We start from the raw sequence: 16,657 nt of genomic DNA, 5'->3' as shown, positions 1-16,657 counted from the left end.
AATATATGTCTTTGACCATATATGAATATCTATAATTGAATAAATAGGATGACATTATATATTGTGTCTTTATCACAAAAAGTGTTTTGGAGGCACCGTTTATTTCTCCCTCCTTTGCTTTATTATTCTCCTATCACCTACAGCAGACAATAAATATTAACAAGCTAGGGTCTATCATTTCATACAGTCTTTACGTTCATATGGTTATTTCCAAATGTATATGTGTGTATGTGTTCATAGATATACAGAGTGGGAATTTTAAGACTTTGTTGCCTGTTTGTTTAATGGGATAATAGTAAAAACATTTCTCTGCATCTTCCTTTTCTCACATTCCTAACAATTGTGGAAATTTCTTTGATAAAAGTGGTAGAGTGATAACATTTTAAATGATTGCCATAATATTGGTTAGTATGATTATACCAGGATTTGTTCAACCGTTGCTTCATCCTGTTGGCTTACATATTATTTCCAGGGTTTGCCACCATGAACAATGCTGCAGTAGATTCTCTTCCTATGAAATGATATGCTATTACTAAAGAATGGATTGAAGGTGTGGATCACTAAGTTGAAAAGTATGTGTATTTTTAAAAATATTGCCAAATTGTTTTTCAAAGTCTTAATAATTTACATTTTTAGGAGAAAGTGTGAGAATGGCCTTTTCCAAATTCTGACAACCAGTAGATTTTGCTAATCTGAGGAATGAAAAATAATGTCTTGTTTTATTTGCACATTTTAAGTACTGGGGAAGGTGAACATCTTTTCCCACATTTATTGAATGTGTTGACATATTCTTCTGTGACTTGCCCTTTCAATTCCATTTTTATTTTTCCATTGAATTACTTGACTTTTCTTATCAATTAGTAATATTTCTTTGCATCTGATAGGTACTAATATTTTACATATTATATTAATTTTACATATTCTTCCAAAGTCTTATTCATCTTTTACCTTGTGAAAGATTTGGTACTTACTCTATTTTCATGAACTTAAACATTAGATTAAATATATCTATTTCTTTATTATGGCTTTCTTATATTAGTCAAAGATTTTTTTATATTTTATTTATTTATTTGACTGAGCGAGAAAGAAAGAGAGAGAGGGAGAGTACAAGCAGGGGGAGTGGCAGGCAGAGGGAGAGGATGAAGCAGGCTCTCTGCCGAGCAAGTAGTCCTATGTGGGGCTCAATTCCAAGACCTGGGGATCATGACCTGAGTGGAGGGCAGATACTTAACCTACTGAGCCACCCAGGCACCCTTAGCCAAAGATTTTTGTAATATGTTTAAATTATATTTATTTCATGAATTTTCTTAGAATGTTTATATTGGGTTTTTTAATATTTTTACTTTTAAGTCCTTGATCTATCAGCGATTTTAGATTTTATTTATTTTTATTTTTTTAAAAGATTTTATTTATTTTTAGAGAGAGAGAGAACAGGGGGAGGAGCAGAGGCTGAGAGAATCTCAAGCTGACTCCATGCTGGCATGGAGCCCAATGTAGGGCTCAGTCTCAGGACTCTGAGATCATGATCTGAACTGAGATCAAGAGCTGGATGCTTAACCAACTGAGACGCGCAGGTACCCCTAGCCAGCCGCAATTGTAAAACAAGCATAGAAAAGGAAACCATTCGGGGCGCCTGGGTGGCACAGCGGTTAAGCGTCTGCCTCTGGCTCAGGGCGTGATCCCGGCGTTGTGGGATCGAGCCCCACATCAGGCTCCTCTGCTATGAGCCTGCTTCTTCCTCTCCCACTCCCCCTGCTTGTGTTCCCTCTCTCGCTGGCTGTCTCTATCTCTGTTGAATAAATAAATAAAATCTTTAAAAAAAAAAAAAAAAAAGAAAAGGAAACCATTCTCACTTTTTTCTCAGATAGGCAAATATAGTCACAATATTATTGAATAAATCATCATTCTCAATTGAAAAATCATTCATCTACTATGTTAAATTCCAATAAATATACTTGAATCAATCTTTGGAGACTTTGTTTGGTTTTAATATGACATTTTCTTATTTCTATGTCACATTACATTCTATTAAATGGCTTTATGTTTTAACACCACTGCATACTTGACTTTCATATGTTCATATTTTCCTTTTTTCTTCAAAATACTTTTATAAGAATTTTGTGCTTATGCTATCACACTAAAAAGCAATTAGGGTTCTAACTAAAAATAAAGTGAATTCTACTCACATATTTATAATACTAAGTATTCTTATCTGAGAACATATTTTGGTTGTCTACTTCTTTAGAAATTTTATAATAATCTTTGATAAGTTTTTATAATTTTACAATTTTATTCACATAAGTCTCACATATTTTAAAATATTTCAATGTATTTTAAAGTGTATGGCTATTATAATTGATATATTTTCCTTTTATTTCTCTTTCTTGTTTGCAAAGAAAAAAATCTAGTGATTCTTATGTATTCATCTTTCATCTGGCACTTATTAAAGTCATAATGTTATTTAATTATAACAATATAACATTAGAACAAATATGAATTTATTTCCTACAATTATTATGACATTTCATTATATCTTAATTATATTACTTTCATAACTTAGATGTAATGCAGTTTTTAAAAAAATACATACAATAATGGTCAGAGTAAGTATTTCAATCTGTTCTTAATTTGAGGGAGATGCTGTATTATTTAGAATGTATGCTATTGGTTTTGATAACTAATCTTTAGCATATTTACTTTTTAAAAATTTTTTGGTTTTTTTTACAGAGAGACAGAGAGAGCTCACGTGCACACAGGAGTTGGGGGGAGGTGCAAAGGGAGAGGGAGAAAGAATCCTAAGCAGGCTCCATGCCCAGCACAGAACCCCATGGGGGGCTCAATCTCACAACCCTGAGATCATGACCTGAGCCAAAATCAAGAGTTGGACACTTAACCAACAGAGACACCCAGGTGCCCTAGCATATTTTTAAAAATTCTATTTCTATTTTTAAAGATTTTAAAATTAGAGGATGATTATTACATTACAATCAATTTTTTCCAAATAAAAAATAAGCCCACTTCTCTTATACAGTAATGAATTCCATATATATACGTGTATATATATATACATGTATATATATATGTATATATATATACATGTATATATATAAAATTAGGGGAACAGTTGCCAAATACATATTGTTTGTAAAGAATGCTCAAGCATAAAAGTAAACATTCTGATTAAAAGGGATACATAAACAAAGAAGATTAATTTATTTTCAAATAAAATGTGATTATTTTCATGGTATTTTATGACTGTGTTCTTCACTTTTTCTTTCATTTCAGTGATCAGCTTCAGTGAATCTGATGGAAACAAGACGCAGGTGGCTGAGTTTTTTCTCACCGGCCTTACAGATCGTCCAGGCCTGCAGGTCCCCCTGTTCCTGGTGTTCTTGGTCATCTACCTCACCACCATGGTGGGCAACCTCGGATTGATTTTTCTCATCCGGAAAGACCCCCATCTTCACACCCCCATGTACTTACTCCTTGGCAGTTTGGCCTTTGCAGATGCTTGTTCCTCGTCCTCTGTGACTCCCAAGATGCTAATGCATTTTTTATCTAAGGATCATATGATATCCCTGGTTGAGTGCATCACCCAATTTTATATTTTTGCTTCCAGTGCAAACACAGAGTGTTTCCTACTGGTAGTGATGGCCTATGACCGCTACGTAGCCATATGCAACCCCTTGCTTTATCCAGTGGTGATGTCCAATATCTTCTGCATTCAGTTATTAAGTGTTTCATATATTATTGGGTTTCTTCATCCTATGATGCATGTTAGCTTGTTATTTAGATTAACCTTCTGCAAGTCCAACGTAATACATTATTTCTACTGTGAAATTTTACAACTGTTTAGGATTTCCTGTACTGACCCTAGAGTTAATATGCTCCTGATTTTTATATTTTCAGTCTTTATACAATCTTTCACTTTTATGACAATTATCATCTCTTACTCTTATGTCCTCTTCTCGATTCTGAAAAAGAAGTCTGAAAAGGGCAGGAGCAAAGCCTTCTCCACGTGCAGTGCCCACCTGCTCTCTGTCTCTTTGTTCTATGGCACTCTCTTCTTCATGTATGTGTGTCCTGGGTCTGAACTAGCTGAAAATCAAGATAAAATGTATTCTATATTTTATACAATAATAATTCCCCTGCTAAATCCTTTTATTTACAGTCTGAGAAACAAAGAAGTGATAGGTGCCTTGAGTAGAATAATAAATACATAAGTAGTTCTTAAGGCAGATTTTAAACTTGCTCTTTTCAAACTCTGCAAAATACAAGGGATCTGAAATTATGCACATTAGCCCTGGCTTTATAAATTTAGTAGAAGGCAATGTCTAGGGCTGTTTCTGAGTGCTGTGTGGTGAAAGTCAACTTTAGTGGATATTTGTTTCAATGGAAGAAGGTCTTAATATCGCACAGAACTGAATTCTTTATGAAAAATAGAACATCTTTTTTAAATTAAGTGTTTAGAATGTGTGCTTTTTCGCTCTTTGCAAATTTCATCTAAATTCGATATAATTGTTTATAATTTTATTGTGGCAACATTTGCATGTTTCTTTGTTGACGCTGGTGTGACTGAGCCAAGATAATTGTCTAGAGTTTGCATGTCAAAGTTGATTTTTGCTTTTGTTTCCTTTGCCTAAGGAGATGTATTTAGTAAGAAGTTGCTACGCTTGAGGTCTAAGAGGTTGCTGCCTATGTTCTGCTCTAGGATTTTGATGGCTTCCTGTCCACATTTAGGTCTTTTATCCATTTTGAATCTATTTTTGTTTATATGCAAGAAACAATCCAGCAATTGCACTACTAGGTATTTACCCCAAGGATACAAAAATGCTCATTCAAAGGGATACATGCACTCCAATGTTTATAGCAGCATTATCAATAATAGACAAGTTATGGAAAGAGTCCATCAACTGAGGAATGGAAAAGAAGTGGTATATACATAAAATGGAATATTTCTCAGCCACAAAAAAGAATGAAATCTTGCCTTTTGCAATAATGTGGATGGAGCTAGAGAGTATTATGCTAAATGAAATAAGCCAGTCAGAGAAAGACAAATATCATATGATTTCACTCATATGTGGAATTTAAGAAACAAAACAGATGACCATGTGGTGGGGGAAGAGGCAGGGAAACCATAAAACAGACTCTTACCTACAGAGAACAAACTGCGGTTTGCTAGAGGGGAGGTGGGCAGGAGGTGATGGGTGTTAAGGAGGACACTTGTGATGTTGCACTGGGTGTTGTATGTAAGTGATGAATCACTCAGTTCTACACCTGAAACTAGTATTACATTGTATGTTAACAAACTGGCATTGAAATAAAAAACTTGAAAGAAAAAAAAAAGCTTGCTATTTTTCAACTGTTCAGAGATTCGGGTGAAGTGACTTCTTGGAGGAAACTGTCCCTGAAGAAAGAAAACTGTCTTTGTAGTGAAGAAAATGTTTAAAAAGCATAGAATATAGGAGATTGGTGAATTTTACTGAGAAGAATCATAACTGGGATAAAATAAAAAGTAAACCATTGAATAAAAGTATGGCTCAATTGTATGAAAATACATAGCATCTTTTGTCAGGAAAATTATTGGCAATATTAGTATTTCAGAATTTGCAGATATTGGAAGATTTCAGGACATATCTCCTCAGATATTAGGAGTATACTGTATATATCACTTCATGTTTAATAAAGCAGAAACACAAATTTACATAGTTACTACTCCTATAATCTCTCGCACATTTACTATTACTCAAGTAAAAATAATTTAGTTCTTTGGTTAGACAATGCAATATATCTTCATTTGCTTAGGTGTCACTATGCAAGGGTTCTGATTTCTGAAATGATTATGAAAAATGTCAGTGTAATATTTATTTTTCTTTCATTGGCCCCTCCATAAGGAATGCTTAGTGACTTTTTCTATTGGATATCTCAATTTAAAGGAACTCAAAGTGGAAAACGTATAATTTGATTGAATCTGTAATATCTTTGGCAGCCTATTGCTGTTGCAAAATCTCTAGGTGACAGCCTGATATTGCTGAGCAGCCGTAGGGAGGAATTAAGAGGAAGAATCATGCATGCAGAAAATCTGATGAATAGACATAACAGGAATGCAAGGTAGGGGATGCAAAGCCAAGACTGAAGTCAGCACTGCCGAGCTCCTCTGGCCTGTTTCTGCCTACGTTTGACTTTTTACAGGGCACAAAGAGGACATGAACTTAAAATGATTACATCAATGTGATGGGCAATCTAAACAGGGAGTGACAAGAAGAGTGTACACATTGAAGCCAATTGAATTAAAAATGTCTACAAATCAAGTACAGTATTGGAAGGAAATGGTTCTTGTCATAGAAATGGAGGGACTTAATAGAGGCATCTTTGGGGATGATGGAGATTTAAATGCTTATTCTATCCATGTTTCTGCAAGGTCCTCTGTTCTCTCTTCAACTAGGCAAAGGGAAAGATAAAGATTTGTGAATAAGGACACTGTTACTTCAAAATAGAAGTGCTGTGAAACCATATAATATTCAAACCCATCAGAAAATTTCATATATTGGAGTATCTATCTTTTAAAAGTATTTTAGGAGAGAACCTCCTACTGAAGGGATCTACGGTATGTTTACATTCTTTGAGCTGTTGATTCTAGAATTGGCAAGTCAGAATCAGTCCAAAATGCAGATCATCAAGCCATTTCCTAGAAACAAAGGAAATCTTGGATTTCTAAGCTTAATAAGCTTCAATGGATATCACTTATAGCATCCCAACTATAAGCATAGCTCCTGGCAAACAGTCCCAGACTCCAGGGGTAAAGAGCATATCTACAACCTTCTAGACAGAGAGACTGGGTTACTGATAAAGGAAAGATAAATACAGAAACATTTTGTCTGCACCACTGAGAATACAAAGACAATAGCACAACATTTATAAATGATTGAGAGAAAAATAATGAGTTTCATGAATAGTATTGAGACAAACTGTATGCAGAGGGACTGTGCATGGCCGTGCAGGCTGAGTGCCATGACACAGTGTTGTGTGTCTGGCTACCTTGTATATAAGATGCTACAAGAAATGAACCAGTAGGTGATGATAATGTGACTAGTAACTGTATTATAAGCATTCAGTTAGAGTTCAAAGATATAAAATAACATCCCATCACTCCTTTAGTGGAATTTTGGCAAGTGTCAGGGGATACTCCCTTTTAATTAAGAGGTCCTATGCTAAATGCTATGTAGTATAAACTCTATCCTATGACTCACTATAAAACAGTGTTTTCAGCTTTTCTAAGCCTATAAAAACAAGTTTCATCATTTCTTTTGTTATTTTTTGAATAACCAGAACTTTAGGTTTTTGGAGGTTGGGCAGCTTGAGAGATATTCTGACCTGCTATAAAGTTAGCATTGAATGGCTCATATACTTTAAGTCGCAGATCACACCTCCCATTGATTCCTATCACAGATAATGTTGATGGCTGCCTGTATCTTCTCTAGCTGTACAACTGCATCTGAGGGCTTTCTCTAATGGCCAGAGATATTCTACCCTCACTCCAGGCAGACTAGAAGAACTGGGAAATGAATGTTCTTCATAGAATCTCCTCCAGATCATTTATCAACCAATGACCGTTGGTAGTTGGTGAATAAATATCCCCAATCCTTTGCCCTTTGGTTGATATAAACTTTTTGAAATTCATGGCCTCTGGTGTTTCCAAGAAATGATTAAACTTGGTTGTCCACAGTTGTAATTTGTTTATAAATCACACTTTATTGGCTACATTTCCTTTTCTCTCCCTCTTCCTCACTTTCTCACTCATCAACTATTCACAAGTAAATTATTTGCACTCAAATCATGTTTCAGAGTCTAGCAGAACACAAACTAAGATGCCCCTGTTCCCTTAAGGTAGCACTGTATATTTTATACAGGAACCAGGCATACCTGTACCATCTTATTTCAATATGATATAATTATTACTTGGCATAATATTATTTGAAGATAGACTGATTAACTAAAGTGATATACTGTGTATCCTAAGGTAACCACCAAAAAAATAGACAATGTATAAATAATAAGCTAAATGTGGATATAAAATGAAATTTAAAAAAGTCTCTATTAATCCAGGGTGCCTATGTGGCACAGTTAGGTGTCCAACTCTTGGTTTCAGCTCAGGTTGTGATCTCAGCTTTGTGATATCAAGCCCCAAATCATGTTCTGCGTTTAGCAGAGTCTGCTTAAGATTCTCTCTCTCCCTATCCCTGTGTCCCTTCCCCCCTGCCTGCCCTCTCTCTAAAATAAATAAATAAAACTTTTAAAAAGTCTCTATTAGTCCAAAAAGAGGCATGAAAAGAAGAAAAAGAGAATGAAGAACAGTTATAATGGATAGAAAAACATCTATCGTGTTAGCTAAAAAGATGGCTTTTCATCCAACCACATCAATAATTTCATTAAATATAAATGGTATTATATACCAAATATAAGACAAGATTATCTGATTAGATTAAAAAGCAAGATCTAACTATATACAGTTCAGAAGAAACACATGTCAAATATAAACAGTTAATTAAATTAGAAGTAAAAGGATGGAAAACAGATCTATGCAAACACTCCTCAAAAGAAAGCTGGAGTGACCATCAAACACAATAGACCTTAGATCAAGAAATGTTACTAGAGGGGCGCCTGGGTGGCACAGCGGTTAAGCGTCTGCCTTCGGCTCGGGGCGTGATCCCGGCGTTGTGGGATCGAGCCCCACATCAGGCTCCTCTGCTATGAGCCTGCTTCTTCCTCTCCCACTCCCCCTGCTTGTGTTCCCTCTCTCACTGGCTGTCTCTATCTCTGTCGAATAAATAAATAAAATCTTTAAAAAAAAAAAAAAAGAAATATTACTAGAGATAAAGAGGGACATTGCAAAATTATACAGTGTTCAATTTATCTAGAAGACAAAATAACACTAAATATGTAAGCACTGAACAGTGAAGCTTCAAAATACCTAAACTAAAAACTGATAGAATGGAAAGGAGAAATATACAAATTCACAGTTATAGAGTAAGACTGTAGTACTCCTTTTTCAACAATTGATAAAACAAGTTGAGAGAATATCAGTAAGAATAGAGAAGACCTGAAAAATACTGTCAACTAACATGACATTTATAGAATATCCCATCAAACAGCAGCAAAATATACAATATTTTTATGGGCACATTGAATGCTCACTAAAATAAACCCTATTCTGGGTAATATTTAAAATAATGGAATTAATGCAAAATATAAAGTATAACAATTAAACTTGAAATCCATAAGACAAAGATATCCATGAATTTCTATATATTTGGCAACTAAAAACTATCCTTCTAGAGGTGCCTGGCTGGCTCAGTCGGTGGTGTGCAACTCTTAATCTCGGGGTTGTAAATTCAAGCCCCATGATGGGTATAGAGATTACTTAAAAATAAAATCTTAAAAAAAAAAAAGAGCCTTCTAAATACCCATGGATCAAAGCGATAGTAACAAGGGAAAGAAGAATCTTTTTTAAATACAATGAAAATGGAAATACAAATATTTAAATGTGTGGGATATAGATAAATGGTGCTTAAAGAGAAATTTATATCATTAAATGTTTTTAAAGAAGAAAAAGGAGTGATGTGCTGAGCACTGGGTATTATATGAAACTGATGAATAACCGCATCTGAAACTAATGATGTGTTGGCTTATTCAATTTAAATTAAAAAAAGGATTGAATTAATGTTCAAAGCTTTTACATTAGGACACTATAATAAGACACTATAAAAAGAACAAATTGAATCCAAAGCAAGCAAAAATAAATTTATTTATTTATTTATTTATTTATTTATTTATTTATTTATTTGTAAAGATTTTGTTTATTTATTTGACATAGATAGACAGCCATCAAGAGAGGGAACACAAGCAGGGGGAGTGGGAGAGGAAGAAGCAGGCTCCCAGCAGAGCAGGGAGTCCGATGCGGGGCTTGATCCCAGGACTCTGGGATCACGCCCTGAGCCAAAGGCCGATGCTTAATGACTGAGCCACCCAGGGACCCCCAAAAATAAGAGCAGAAATCAATTAAATTGAAAGAAAAATAATAGAGAAAAATCAAAGAAATGAAAAGGCTTGTCCTTTGAAAAGATCAATAAAATTGATAAGATTTTAGCCAAAGTGGCCAAGAAAAGACTTAAGTTAATAAATGACCAAAAATGCAAATATCTGAAGAGAAAGAAGATACATCATTACAGACGCTATAATGTTTAAAGGACACTAAATACATATCTTGAATAGCTTTATGTACAAAAATTATGTCAACTAGATGAAATGAACAAATGCCCTGAAAATATACAAACTACCAAACCTTATTTAAGAAGAAACAGTGTGGTTTTTTTAATTTGAATTTTTGGTTGCAAATCTTCAATGGAAAGCCCAAGTCCATATATTTTATATAAAACAGATAAGCAGTAGCTAAATCATCTTCCAGCAATTTTGAAGAGGTGTACATAAATCTTTTAGATGTTCTAGAAAAAGATATAAGTGCAGAGAAAAGTAAGAAAAAATTCATTGTTATCTGAGCTTTGATTAAAATAACACATAAATCTTCTTCAACTTATGACAGTCCCTTTAGAGGTTGCCTTACTTCCTTTTTCTCTACCACCCCCAACTTAAAAGTATATAATCAATCACTCCTCACAATCACTGTGCAGATCTTTCTGCCCACAGGTCTTGTCCCTGTGCTATAATAAAAGCACCTTTCGCACTTAAAAAAAACCAAAACCAAAAACCAAAAATAAAAAAATACAAGAAATTATGGCCTAGAGTAGAGGTTCATGGGGCTTTAACCAGTAAGTCCAATTTGAATCTTGATTTCTAGTGTGAAAGAAATGGAGCTAGAGGAGAACATGTTACCCATGATGCACAAGTCTAGCATGGGTTGGCCAGACCAAAGCCGGGTGGCCAGTTTGAAGAAGTGAGATGAAGCTAGCCACATTTGTGAGGAAAAGTTCATGAATAAGTTTACTTCTCTGGTCAGGAAGGAGAGAGAAATGACTGGACCTGTTTTAGGGGAGCATGCTTGGGGGGACTACTTGGCATTTCTGCTAGAAGGGGAGAAAAACAGTGGTAAGTCAAAGGCACAGACTGAACTTTAGATGTCCCCTTAGATGGCCCACCCATGTGGTCCCACCAGAATCTAGTTATTTCATAAATCATATTAGTATCTCCTTTTATTTTATTATTACTTTTTATTTTTTTTCTTATTTAAAATCAATTAATTAACATATAATGTATTCTTTGTTTCAGGGGTACAGGCCTGTGATTCATCAGTCTTATATAATACCCAGTGCTCATTACAACAGAAACCCTCCCCAATGTCCATCACCCAGTTACCCCATCCCTCCACCCCCCTCACCTCCAACAATCCTCAGTTTGTTTCCTATGATTAAGAGTCTCTTATGGTTTGTCTCCGTCTCTGGTTTTTGTCTTGTTTCATTTTTTTCCTCTCTTTCCCTATGATCCTCTACCTTGTTTCTTAAATTCCACATATGAGTGAGATCATATGATAATTGTCTTTCTCTGATTGACTTTTTTTTTTTTTAAAGATTTTTATTTATTTATTTGACAGAAATAGAGACAGCCAGTGAGGGAGGGAACACAAGCAGGGGGAGTGGGAGAGGAAGAAGCAGGCTCATAGCAGAGGAGCCTGATGTGGGGCTCGATCCCAGAATGCCGGGATCACGACCTGAGCCGAAGGCAGACGCTTAACTGCTGTACCACCCAGGCGCCCCTGATTGACTTTTTTCACTTAGCATAATACCCTCTAGTTCCATTCATGTCATTGTAAATTACAAGATTTCATTTTTTGATGGCTGAGTAGTATTCCATTGTATATACATACACCATCTCTTCTTTATCCATTAATCTGTCAATGGACATCTGGGCTCTTTCCATAGTTTGGCTATTGTGGATATGGTTGCTATAGAGATTGGGGTGCAGGTGCCCCTTCGGATCACTACATTTATATCTTTGGGGTGTACACCTAGTAGTGCAATTGCTGGGTCATAGGGTAGCTCTATTTTCAACTTTTTGAGGAACCTCCATACTGTTTTCCAGAGTGAGGGCACCAGATTGCATTCCCACCAACAGTGTAGGAGGGTTCCCCTTTCTCTACATCCTTGCCAACATCTGTTGTTTCCTGTTTTGTTTATTTTAGCCATTCCGACTGGTGTGAGGTGGTGTCTCATTGTGGTTTTGATTTGTAGTTCCCTGATGCCAAGTGAAGTTGAGTACTTTTTCATGTGTCTGTTGGCCATCTGTATGTCTTCTTTGGAGAAATGGCTGTTCATGTCTTCTGCCCATTTCTTGATTGGATTATTTGTTCTTTGGATGTTGAGTTTGGTAAGCTCTTTTTTTTTTTTTTTTTTTTTGGATACTAGCACTATATCTTTTTTTTTTTTAAAGACTTCATTTATTTATTTGACAGAGAGACATCCAGCAAGAGAGGGAACACAAGCAGGGGGAGTGGGAGAGGAAGAAGCAGGCTCCGAGCCTGATGTGGGGCTGGATCCCAGAACGCTGGGATCACTCCCTGAGCCGAAGGCAGACGCTTAATGACTGAGCCACCCAGGCGCCCCAACTAGCACTATATCTGATAAGACATTTGAAAATATCTTCTCCCATTTGTTCTATTGTCTTTTGTTTTTGTCGACTGTTTCCTTTGCTGTGCAAAAGCTTTTTATCTTGATGAAGTCCCAATAGTTCATTTTTACCTTTGTTTCCCTTGCCTTTGGAGACACTTCTAACAAGAAGTTGCTGCAGCCAAGGTCACAGAGGTTGCTGCCTATGTCCTCCTTTAGGATTTTGATGGATTCCTATCTCACATTTAGGTTTTTCATCCATTTTGAGTCTATTTTTGTGTATGGTGTAAAGAAATGGTCCAGTTTTATTCTTCTGCATGTGGCTGTCCAGTTTTCCCAACACCATTTATTGAAGAGACTGTCTTTTGTCTACTGGATATTCTTTCCTGCTTTGTCAAAGATTAGTTGACCATAGAGTTGAGGGTCCATTTCTGGGTTCTCTATTCTGTTCCCTTGATCTATGTGTCTGTTTTTGTGCCAGTACCATACTGTCTTGATGACTACAGCTTTGTAATAGAACTTGAAGTCTGGAATTGTGATGCCACCAGTTTTGGTTTCCTTTTCAACATTCCTTTGGCAATTTGGGATCTTTTCTGATTCCATACAGATTTTAGGATTATTTGTTTCACTTCTGTGAAAAAGGTTGATGGAATTTAATAGGAATTGCATTAAATGTGTAGATTGCTCTAGTTGCATCAACATTTCAACAATGTTTGTTCTTCCAATCCATGAGCATGGAACATTTTTCCATTTCTTTGTGTCTTCCTCAATTTCTTTCCTGAGTATTCTATAGTTTTCTGAGTACAGATCCTTTGCCTCTTTGGTTAGGTTTATTCCTAGGTATCTTATGGTTTTGTAAGTGTAAGTGGGATTGACTCCTTAATTTCTCTTTCTTCTGTCTTATTGTTTGTATATAGAAATGCAACTGATTTCTGTGCATTGATTTTATATCCTGGGACTTTACTGATTTCTGTATGAGTTTTAGCAATTTTGGGGTGGAGTCTTTTGGGTTTTCCACATAAGGTATCATGTCATCTGCAAAGAGTGAGATTTTGACTTCTTTGCCAATTTGGATGCCTTTTATTTCTTTTTGTTGTCTGATTGCTGAGGCTAGGATTTCTAGTACTATGTTGAACAGCAGTGGTGAGAGTGGACATCCCTGCCATGTTCCTGACCTTAGGGGAAAAGCTCTCAGTTTTTCCCCATTGAGAATGATATTCGCTGTGAGTTTTTCATAGATGGCTTTTATGATATTGAACTATGTACCCTCTATCCATACTCTGTGAAGAGTTTTAATCAAGAAAGTATGCTGTACTTTGTCAAATGCTCTTTCTACATCTATTGAGAGGATCATATGGTTCTTGTCCTTTCTTTTATTTATGTAGGGTATCACATTGATTGATTTGCAGATGTTGAATCACCCTTGCAGCCCAGGAATAAATCCCACTTGGTAGTGTGAATAATCCTTTTAATGTACTGTTGGATCCTATAGGCTAGTATTTTGGTGAGAATTTATGTATCCATGTTCATCAGGGATATTGGTCTGCAATTCTCCTTTTTGGTGGGGTCTTTGTCCTTTTATTTTAATAAATGAATTTCCTAAGAGAAGGAAAAAGGGACATGCAGAAGATATCAGAATAGGGACTGAAACTCCTTTCTCTAGAGCTTTCACTTTCTCTGTATTAAGCATGAGTAGCAGTTTACAAAACTAGGCATACTGCATAATTTCCTTATCTGTAAACATGTGGATCTATGTATGCAGGGACACTATGGACCATAGTTAAAAGCATATGAAAGCAGTGGTAAATCTGACAAATAATGTGCAAAATCTCTACCCAGAAAGAGAGAAAAAAAAAAAAAGGATTTTCTGAAAGAAATTTAAGAATACCTAAATAGAATGATGGGTTAGAAGATTCAATATTGAAAAAAATGTCAATTCTCTCTAAATGCATCTACAGATTTAATAAAAGCCCAATAAAAATCACAGCAGGATTTCTTATAGAAACTGATAACGCTGATTCTATTATTCACATGGAAATGCAAAGGATGCACAATATTAGTCAAGACAACTTTGAAAACAAGCAAAGGTAGAGGTCTAACAATATCGGATGCTAAGACTTCATATAGAACTTCAGTATCAAGACAGTGTCGTATCGTTGTAAACATAGACAAATAGATCAGTGAAACAGAATAAAGTCGAGAAATAAACCCATAAATATATGGACAACTGATTTTACAAAGGTACAAAAGTAATTCAGCAGAGAAAAAATAGTTTTTTCAACAAATTATGCAGAAACAAGTGGAAATCTGTGTGCAAAAAAGGAGCTTTGATCCAGATAATACACAAAAAGGATAATAGACACAAATGTACAAAGAAATACAACATCAAAAGCACCATCTATAAAAGAAAAAATATTAATAATTAACTTCATTAAAACACTTGCTGTTCAAGAAATAGATCTAAAATAAAATGACAAATCAGAGAATTTCGGAAAATATGTATAAATCATATAGTTGATAAAGGACTCATATTCAGATATATGGAGTACTATCAAAACTCAAAAAATAAAAAAACAAATAATCCAATTAAAAACTGGCAAAAGATTTGAATAGACTCTTCACTGAGGATAGCATTCAGAAGTCAAATAGGGGCACAAAATGATGTTAACCATTATTAATCATCACAGAAATGCAAATTAAACTACAAAGAAACACCAAAACCTATCTATTAAAATAGCTGACATTGAAAAGACAATCTGTGCCAGAAGCAGGAACACAGACCTTTTATACTCATAGAGAGGTAACAAAATGAGTTAGGAAATAAGGACACAAAATTTAAGAGGGCAGGAAATTTCAGCCAAGTTTTGGTTATGTTAAAAGCTACCTCTAGGGGCACCGGGGTGGCTCAGTCAGATAAGCCTCTAACTTATTTTCAGCTCCTGTCATGATCTCAGGGTCATGGGATGGAGCCCTGGCCGGCTCAATGCAGATTTGGCTTGGGATTCTCTCTCCCTCACAAATAAATAAATAAAATCATTTTAAAAAAAAAGCTACCTCTGCACATCATGCTGCTTACTCAACCCTTTTGCAGAATATCCACAGTGAACCCTCTTTTATCTATGTTATTTTTTCTTCACTTTCTCTTTCACTATGAACATTCTAAAGAATCCTGGAAATCCAGGAAAATGGATTAATAAATATATCAAAAAGTGCCTCTCTTTTTCCTGCCTATCTGGCTAGTCATGATGCAACTGGAGGTTAATTTTTTTAAAGATATCAAATCAAGTTGTCATAAAAAAGTAAATTAAGTTTTGTTTTTCTGAATGAATGTTCATTGGTAACTTCCTCTGTTAATACATAAGAAACAAATCTGAACCCAGTTTTAAATCCCTCAATAGTTTTGCATTATGTTAAGGTAAAGAATAAAACCCCTCACCCAGCCTCCAAGGTCCCTTGTGATACATATATGCTGGCCTCCCTGACCCCAACTGGCTTTTGCCTGCTTCTCTCCTAACATGGCAGCTGCATTTACAATGCCATGCTTCTCCTGTGATCTGGGCTCTCTGATAATTTAGGCCCTCCAACAACAAAGTTCTTGTGGATGACACATCTCCACAGGCAGCAATCACCATGTTAGAAATGAAGACCCTCAGGCCCCACCAAGATCTACTGACAAGAATCTGCATTTTTTATAATAATTTTTTATTATATTGTGTTAGTCATTATACAGTACATCCCTAGTTTTTGATGTAAAGTTCCATGATTCATTACTTGGTATAACACCAAGCGCACCATGCAATACGTGCCCTCCTTAATACCTATCACCAGCCTATCCCATTCTCCCACCCCCCCTCGCCTCTGAAGACCTCAGTTTGTTTCCCAAGGTCCATAGTCTGTCATGGTTCATTCCCCCTTCTGTTTATCCCCCTTTCTTCTTCCCTTTCTTCTCCTACCGATCTTCCTACTTCTTATGTTCCATAAATGAGTGAAACCATATGATAATTGTCTTTCTCTGCTTGACTTATTTCGCTTAGCATTAT

The 16,657-nt window shown here is 35.6% G+C and overlaps 1 protein-coding gene across 1 annotated transcript; it reads left to right on the top strand.

Annotated features, from left to right (window-relative positions):
- Positions 1-3,251: 3,251 nt before the first annotated feature.
- Positions 3,252-4,223, top strand: LOC123784271 (olfactory receptor 5AC1-like). The gene has a single exon (XM_045785618.2). It carries the CDS (start codon positions 3,252-3,254, stop codon positions 4,221-4,223), a length of 972 nt encoding a protein of 323 aa, XP_045641574.2.
- Positions 4,224-16,657: the final 12,434 nt, after the last annotated feature.

This window comes from Ursus americanus, chromosome 4 (genome assembly GCF_024610735.1).
Source record: "Ursus americanus isolate L20-20 chromosome 4, mUrsAme1.1.p, whole genome shotgun sequence".
In the NCBI taxonomy this organism is placed as follows: domain Eukaryota; kingdom Metazoa; phylum Chordata; class Mammalia; order Carnivora; family Ursidae; genus Ursus; species Ursus americanus.
This window is presented reverse-complemented; position numbering and strand designations above follow the sequence as displayed.

Excerpts from the sequence above, each read along its gene's own strand:
- LOC123784271 (XM_045785618.2), top strand. The coding sequence starts at position 3,252 with ATGACTGTGTTCTTCACTTTTTCTTTCATTTCAGTGATCAGCTTCAGT.